This window comes from Buceros rhinoceros, unplaced genomic scaffold (assembly GCF_000710305.1).
Source record: "Buceros rhinoceros silvestris isolate BGI_N320 unplaced genomic scaffold, ASM71030v1 scaffold8482, whole genome shotgun sequence".
NCBI lineage: Eukaryota > Metazoa > Chordata > Aves > Bucerotiformes > Bucerotidae > Buceros > Buceros rhinoceros.
In genome coordinates, this window is record NW_010400849.1 from 159377 (window position 1) to 168452 (window position 9076).

Consider the following 9076-nt stretch of genomic DNA (forward strand, 5'->3'; position numbering starts at 1 on the left):
GGAGTGACTGAAACGAATGCTCTTCTTATTCTTGCCTGAAACTGGGTGTAAAACTTTCCCCCATTACAGCTGTAAAGGCACTTAACCAATTTACTTGCATTTACTCACTCTAACTATGTTCTCCACTGCTGTTTTCTGGACGGGTTTCTCGGCTCACAGAAGTTTAGATAAAAACCAAGCTGTGTCTAAGCTCCTTACTGAGGAGTGGTCATTTTGATCCCACTGTTATAGCTAGTACAGAAAGTCAGTGTAAAGTCACAGAAATCTTTTCTAACTCCTCTTCCTCCTAATGAGGATCTGAAAGCAGCACTGCATTGTTATCTTTTTTTTTACAATATAATTTCTAGCCGCAAAATAAATGTTTGTATAGTTAGGTCATCATGGAAATAGGGCCTTTCAGGTATTTTGTTTTCCCATATTGTGATGTGATATGTGAAGTTTTTCTGTATTTTCTTTTTCTAGGCTTGCTCCCAACATAATCTCTCCACTTGTCAGCCCTCTGAAAGCATTAGTTCCACCTTCCCTAATGCAGAAACACAGCTCTTCATCGTCACACAGTGAGTCACCAAATGGGCAGCAATTTTCTGGACTTCCAAATAAACCATACGCTCAATTTCAAAACCAGTCTGTACAGCAGGGATCTCAAGGTAACTCTTCCCTCTTTTTTTTTCTCCTTTTTTTTTTTTTTTTTTTTTTTTTTTTTTTTTTTTTTTTTTTTTTTTTTTTTTTTTTAAATGAACTGTCCTAATTCCTAGTTGGGAAGCAAGAATTTATTTCATTTTTTGCATTTCTGGCCAGTACTCACTTATTAAGAGACTGACAGCATTTAAATGGGAGCTCCAGTTTTTAAAGTGGCTTGATACACATACAGAGCAAAATTTTCAGCCCAGTTCACGCTCAGATATGTTACAATAAAGGGAAAAGCCATCACAACAGCAGATTCAGCGCATTTATTCAGGTTTTTCAGTAGATGGCTACTAGCTATGCTCTTCACCTGACTGGTCATCCAGCCTTATGTCAGCTTGAGAGAGTGACCCTGCCAAAGCAAGAACCACCTCTTTGCAAAACGCATGGGCTGAAGCACAGCTTGGCAATGTCCAGCTCAGTCCACTGGTAGTGATGCACTAGACAGGAGCTTAGACGGAGAAACAATACTTTGCTATTTATTATTTGGAAGTGTGAGGTCTGTATTGTTTCCTATTAAAAAATGCAGAGGCACTCTGTACAACTGTAGAGTGCCAGGACAGGAATGGGAGCAGCTAAGCAGCTGTCCCAATGCCTAATTTAAAACATTTTTTGTCCTGAATTACTCAGCTGTTTTAATCGGGAGCTTATTTACCTGTTCCAGAGTTTTGCTGTGGGAACTAATTAACGTTTCTGCAATTTTTGAGGTATAAATTAGCAAGAGATATTATTATCACAGATTCTTCCAGTAACGGGAGCTTGTGCATTAAAGAAATACATTATATAATCCAGACGGTATGCTGCCTAAGTGTGGTAAATGTTCCAATAAAGAAGTGTGCAGGACATCTGTCTGTCTGGTTGCAAGAATAACCGTGCGTATAAGTTTATACAGGCAGATAACCAGCTTTTTGAAACTCATTTCACAGCTGCACCGTCGTCTGTATAAGGTCTTTTTTGGCTGGCGAAGTATCATGTGTGATCAGTTTACCAGTGGGCAAAACAGGAGGTTTGCTTTCTCCCAGTGTACCCTAAGGTTGGGCCTGAAACACGGGAGGTGGACACAAACCCAGTGAGCAATTCACAGCTGTACTGGGGTTCAGGGTCCCAACAGTTCCTGCTGCCCGTCATTCTCCGAGGAGTGTTTCTGCTCTTTGGTTGGACTGACTTTGTCTGAAAAGTTAAAGTGTATTATATTAAATGATTTGTGCTGAAGGAAAAACTAACTCAACCTGATGGTGAACAGATTATTCAATTTAAAAAGATTAACTCTGTGAGGGAAAAGTGGCAGATTTATGATAGCATCTAATGATATATGATTATGTTACTATAATGAGCTAAATAACTACAAACCACAAGAGGAAAGTTTAGCAGCTCATTACTATGGCAGAAACAAATGCATAGACAGAACAAATTTTGAACCACTTAAATAAATTTCTATTCCTTAAGAAAACCACATTTCCTTTTGAATGAATTGTTGCTTTCTAAGTGTTATGTCGTGTGGTTTTGAAAAAGCAGTAATTTTCCACTTTGGCCAAATGCTGAAGCATTATTATAAATTCATTATGGAAATGGTCATTCAAAAATCAATTCTGATTAGCAGCCTTTGAAATCAATTGATCTGTAACCTGTACTTAGCTGTACTTGCTCTGCAAGTTTTTTGCATCTCGGTTCATTAATAGCACATTTTTCTAATGGAATATGTAGGAAGTTGGGAGTTTTCAGTTTTTGCTGGAAAAAAGGAACACTGTGTAAGTCCAGCTGTAGAACTAGGCATCTGTATAGATGTATATAAAGAAGCATATAAACCTTGTGGATCTGAAATATTTAAAGACAGCAAGCTTCATCAAACTGGTAGCAGAAATATTGATAATGAAAGAATAAGCTGACATTATTTATATGTTTAAACCTAGCTGCAGTAAGATCACATGGAAATTATTACATGCTGAAAGAATTTGGCAGGCACTGGAATCCTGTAGTTATTTATACCTGACATGATTTCTTGTCAGAAATTTTATGGAATTTGAAAACCTGAGATTTATTTGCACACACATGTAAATGACATGACATAACAAGATGGCCTTTAATAGGCATATTCCAATTATTTGCTTATTACGTCATTCATGTTAAAGTTGCTTGAGGTTTTTGATGCTGTGCCTTAGAGAAACAGCAGCAGTCAGTGCACTGTGTGAAGTGGCTAACTGCAGCTTTTCTGTCAGAAATTATTTCAAAGCAGAATTTTAACTAAATGTTATGTTTGGAACTCAGTTTACATATACCTTTATTAACTGTTATATTTCTACATCTACTGTACATAAAACATTTAACAGGGATCATTTAAAGTGACAGGACATTTAGTAAATTCTTCACTTGAAAATTAACCTCAGAAAAATTTTGATTTAAATCAAGACTGAAGGAAAACCTGAAATCCATATGGGAAAAAATATACTGGTGAACTACACGATGCCAAATTGGTACTATTTTGCTCTCCTAGAAGGAGCAGAGATGTTGCTTACTTCATACTTTAACCACTGAAGGGAGGGAGTCTTTTTTCAGAACTTGTTAAAAATGCTCCATGTTCATTTTACTATAATCAACCATACGTGGTTGCTAATTAACCACTGGCTATGGCATTCTAGTACTATCTTAATTTCTAATACTTTCTGTCTAAAGCATTTCCAAAAATCTAAAGGAACCCCATCTAAATGGCATGAACCAAAAGACCTTTGTTTCATACTGCACATTTTAAAAATGTATAAATGCTGTAAAGCTCTGGCTTGTTTTGCATATGCAAATCAAACTTTGTATTACCTGCAAGCAGCAAGTTTCATTTCCTGTGATGGTGTAAAATGAATGAAACCTTATCTGGCAGGAGCACCTGTTGTTACAGAAACCCTTGTGGTTGCTTTAACTCACAAGGCGTTTCCCCCTCTTGTCTAATTACTCTGGTTTTTGGGAACACGTAGCATTTAAACAAGCTGGCCATTTTCCCTTTTTAATATTGTAAAAGCTGCGTGAGGCTCAGATCCTCTGGAAGAGACTGGTTGGCCTCTTGAGCCGTGCCAGGCTACTGAAGGCAATTAGCAAGAGCCAGCCTACCTGGTACCAGAAGAAACTCTCCAGTTGTGCCTTTGAAGCAGCAGGTGGGAGTATAGAAAGTATATTAAAAGTCATGAAAAAAGTCTTACTGACACAACGTGTCATGGATCCTGCAGTTCTTCAACCTGGAGCTATGCAATTCCAGTTGCTCCAAGACTCATTTCCACCTTCTGCGATTAACGTTCAGCTGGCTACAATCTGAAATACAGCTTTTAATGCTGCAGGCACAATTCTTCCTACCCAAGCATCAATTCATGCCCAGTTTAAGTCCAGGGAACATCACATTCTTCTAGCAGTGAAACTGCAGTTCAGATGTAAGGCCAGAGTCCTCCTGAATAACCCACTGCCATTGTCACTCCCCATGAAACCTTCAGTTATGTGAGAGGTTATGCTGAAGATGAGTCATGTAAGACACAGAAGAGAAACAGAAGCGCTTGCTGACAGGCGATTAAGTGTCTGGTGTGAGGTCCCTCCATAAGGGATAAAGCAGGCACTAGCTTACCGATCTTCCCAGTGCTCTTGTCTATGCAGAAGAGCTGTCTTGAGTCTCCATCTCGCCTTCTGCAATTGCAGAAGCTATTGGGAGTCTCTGTCTTTGTCCTTCACCTTTCATCCTTTTCCCACATGCATAGAATGCCTTCCGTGTAGCCTGTCCCTTTCTTACAGGGTCCCACTGTCTCATCATTTCTATGAAGCTAATGAAAAAGCAGTAAGCACTGCTCAGGTCAGAAAGGTTAAAAGTCCCTTTTCTACGGTCATCGTTTGTTTTACCTGACCAGTGTTCCTGCTGCAACCTTTCCCTTCTGCACTCCCATTTTTTTTCATTTAGTTTGCTGCCTGCAAACTAAATCATATCATATCTATATCATATCTGCGAGCACACTGGAACAGGACTGGTGATCTCTGTATTTGCTTTGCGAAGCACTTAGCAGAGATTCAGTCCTGGGGAATACAACAGTGCAATAACACTAGTATTTTCCTACATCATGTCTCTTCATTGGACAGTTCCAGTAACACTCTTTGTGCTGCCTTTTCAGATTATCACACAGTGATGCTGAGGGATAGCTACTGTAATCCAAAGGAGAATTTGATGGCTTATGGCAGTTCTTTTCCAGACTCTGATTCTGAGGCAGTTCTCTACCTCGAGTATTTTTTCCTGAGCAGCTAGACAGTGTAACTTAACAACACTTCAAAAGAAACCTTTACCCACAGGTCTTGAGAAAACCCTGGACCCAGCTAGTTTCAATCCAGTTCTGTCATGCTTGGCTGTTCTCTGATTTTCTAAGCTGCTGTGCCAGCCCTGTAGATCATAAAGATATTTAATTGATTTAACAAAGGCAAACCTGGGAGCATGACGAAGGGGCAGCAATTACAGACACTGAGAAAATACACATCATGCCTTCCGTAGAAGTGATGTATATAGCAGACATTCTGGAAAAGGTTCGGTTTTTTCCTCAAACAATGCATATAGTTGCCCTCTGCAACCAGTTGTACCTCATCTGAAGCCAAGTGTCTCATTTTTGTCACTGCTCATCTCAAAAGGATATATTTTTAGAAGGCTTACAGCAGGGAGTTCATGTTTTGTAAACAGAAAAGTCAGGATAATTATCAAAAGCCAATCCATAAAGCACTGTACCTAAAACCACATCAAATGATGGCTTTGCTACCTCTCGTAAGAGCTGTTTGGCTTTTTGAGCCAGGCAGTAAATAGAGGTGGCTGTCTATTTATTCCAAGGAGGGACACACATCATTTAATACTCAGCTTTCTAAATTTCTGTGCCTTCTACGTAGCAGCAAATATGAAGAGCAGCTTTGGTACAGCGTGCATAGAGTCTTTATCTAATAAAGCCATCTGTTAGTACTTCACCAATCACGGGTATCAATTTAGGTATTTTGTGGTGGAGGATCACAGGTTCTCAAGAAATGAATCATATACTCCTTGAAGATGCTGCCAAAACACATATAAAACTGTGAAACTTCAGAGCAAATCTTTAACCACTCGATGAGTTCACTGCATTTCTACTAAAGAATTGCCTCACTTAGCCGTATTTGTTAGCACCTTAGAAAACATGACCAGAATGAACAGACAGACCCTGAGCTTTGCCTGATGCTACCTACTTGGTCAAACTTTGGTCATAAAGGGAAAATGCAGAAAAAGACAGGAGGTCTTTCTTAGCAGGAAAAAGCTCATATACCGCGCGATTTCTAAGGGACACATTCCGGCCTATGCAGCACCGAGGCGTGCTGGTGAGAGGCACAGGCATTTCACTGCTAAACAAACAAAGAGCTGCACGACTGGCCCAGCAAGTCAAGTCAAGTGGAGCTGTGCCGAGTTCTATCAGCTGAAGATCTGGTGGTGTCTGTGCTTGACTGAGATACACGGAGCTTTTGCAGTAGTTCCTTAAGAGGTGTTTCAGTCTGAGTAAGACTGAGGGAAGAAAGACAACAGCTCCTTATTTTTTTGGGCAGTTAGGGGAAAATCCTGATGGCACATTCTGCAAAACTTCAAGTCTGACTTGGTTGACTTCAGCCATATAGAAGGGAAGGAGCATCATTACAGAAGGGACTTTCAGAGAAGGTAGGAAAAGGTATAGCTGATATGAGTATGCATAGTGCATATTCATTAGTGTGTGATGCATCTGGAATCAGGATGAGGTTACTGAGGCAGGAGGAAGAGAATTAAATCAGGCCATGGCTGGTATAAACCTTGTGGCTTGTTTTGAGGTCATCCTTATGGGAACAATTAACATTTTCTTTTAGGATGTTAGCAGAAACTTGTACGTTTTAAAATTCCTTCCTCAACAGTTCATTACTGATAAATACCTTCTTTTGTTGTGTACAACTCATTCACAACTTCTGCTGGCAAAACCCACACTGCTGGTCCACTGGTCCACTGGTAATATGATACTTAAAAAAAAAGCAGGGCATAGAAATGTAGGGTATGCAGGGGACAAAAGTTAATCATGCCCCGTGAGCAGAATGACCACGGCAGCTGGAGACCGTACTGATTTATCTCAGCTCTTTCCAGAAGCAAGAAAAGCCTCTGGCTGAACTCTGACACCTTCACCTGACGTCCATATGGAGTCAGACCTGCACCTCTCGTCCAATTTCACTTGCAGACTGTGGTCCCCTGTGTTCAGTGAAAGGGGTTTCATTTGAAGGTAGAGCAGTCTGAGAGAGGTTTAAGGTACTCTTAAAGGTATTTTGAATAAACAGTTTTGTCTCTAGCAGTGCATAACACACTGGATGGGAAAAGACTTAACTGAAAACAAAGCAGCTCTATTCATTTAAATATTGCATTACTGTATTTAAATTAAAAGTAATTCATTATAAACAGAGTCACCCAGGAGCTGAGCATCCTGGACCTGATCCAGCAGAGTACTTACACTATTGACTGTGTGCAGCTGATCTACTGCTCGAAATGAAGCACATCCTTGAGATTCTTGCTTGATGGGGATCACAGTCCACAGCACCTTGTGGGACGAGTCTGATGTAGCTTTTGTATTATTACGCCTTATAGAATAGCACGATCATTTTTCCATAGTTAAAACTGAGGCACTAAAAAACCCCCACAACAGTAATGAAATACTGTGACAGAAACTGAGCTAATACCGTTGCAGTAGTGTTAAAATGTGTGTGCAATATCTGTTTTCAGGTTACCAAGGCAGCTTTCACTCAATACAAAACTGTTTCCACTATGGAGACTGCTACAGAACAATGGACCAGTCTGTCACCAGTGATGTGCTCACAGGGGAGTCCCATTGCTTTAATCCTCTGAGACAGAACGGCTATCACATACTCAATGCACCTTTAGCTTCCACAGGTAATTTATTCCATGTATAAAGAATCATCCATATGATATTTTTAGCAGGAGGGGAAAGAACACATTTTATGGTCAATGTTATTACAAAAGTATGTTTGTGTTAAAAACTCAGTCACTGAAATTCATTTGCATCTCTAAAAATCCCTGAAGGAAAGCAAATTTGTTTTCCTTAATCCTCCTGTGTTTGACTGATGGACAAATTCTCCTTTCGTTCTGCTGGGTGTCATAGGCAACACACACCTCAGCAGAGCTGACGAACAAGACACTTCTCACATTTTTTGTGGGGGCTATTCTTTGCTCATCTCTTCAGGTATGCTCAGGCAGGCTTTTACAGCCAGCTCCAAGTTAAGAAGACAGTTAACACAGCTCTGAAGAAAGCAGCAGCAGCAGGGACTTCCTGTGCATCTAAGAATAAAAGGATGGCTTTGTTTTGCTGTACTGCTGTTACAACATGGAAAGGCCTGCTCTATCCGTTCAGCTGAAGATATTAGTTAGTTTCTTTTGGTTCAGGAGTTCCTTTGTGTTTGTGCTGTTGCACATTCGTGCCAACTGTATCTTCCCGTTTAGCTACGTATTTGCATAATGGAAAATTTGCAGCATGTTATTCTAGCTAGATTACTATAATACTTCAATATTGGAGTACTCATTTATATAAAGCACTTTTTCTACTTTTAAAACCACCGTTAAGAATTGACGGAGTTACTGAAATCAAACAAAATGTGAGTACTGTCAGAGCCATGAAACACTACCATTTACTGCAAGCTGTACTTATGAAACTCCAAGAAATTTTTCTTCACATCCGAATTCAGGAGGGAATCTTGGTTAAGGACGATACTGAAAACATATGTTTAAATGCTTTTTGAAATGGGGCCTGAGTCAGACCACAAAATTAGAGTTGACTTTCCTGTTTGTTTTGTATTAAAGGAGTCTCTGTTCAGAGCAAGCGTGCACGCATTTGTCTGGTGTTCCGTACTAGAAAGTGTGTGCATCGGTACGAACACAAGGGAAAAGCTTAGAATGAAATTTCAACTTCAAATTTGAATTCTTTCGTGTTAGTCATTAGTTTGATATTACTAAAACATAGTATTTTCATGTTAACAACAAATTTCAAGTTCAGATTGACAGCCTGCAATATTTAAAGAACAGACTAAATAAACTTTCCAATAGAAAGTGTAGGAGCAAAGAATAATACTGTGGCAAGACACCAACTTCAACAACAGTTGATTTTTCTGTCTGGAGCTGAACTATTATGAAATGTTTCTGTGTAGTATTTTTGGTTTTAGAGTGCTTATTGAGGTATGCAAATACTTAAAAGGTTGAAACACAAATATATATGAAATATATAAATCTTATCTTTTTCAGTGTAAACTAGAACCTTTCAGGTTTGCAAGATTCATCAAAGCTATGCATTAATTTTTTTTCAGGCTTTTATAGCACCATTAATATTAAATGAGATCTCATCTCACAGGAATG

The 9076-nt window shown here is 39.3% G+C and overlaps 1 protein-coding gene across 1 annotated transcript in view; it reads left to right on the forward strand.

Annotated features, from left to right (window-relative positions):
- Window positions 1-9076, forward strand: part of GLIS1 (GLIS family zinc finger 1) — a 109047-nt gene that overhangs the window by 97394 nt on the left and 2577 nt on the right. Inside the window, exons 7-8 of the mRNA XM_010132065.1 lie at window positions 463-647; window positions 7436-7603. Coding sequence (XP_010130367.1) covers window positions 463-647; window positions 7436-7603 — 353 coding nt within the window. The remainder of the gene's footprint in view (window positions 1-462; window positions 648-7435; window positions 7604-9076) is intronic.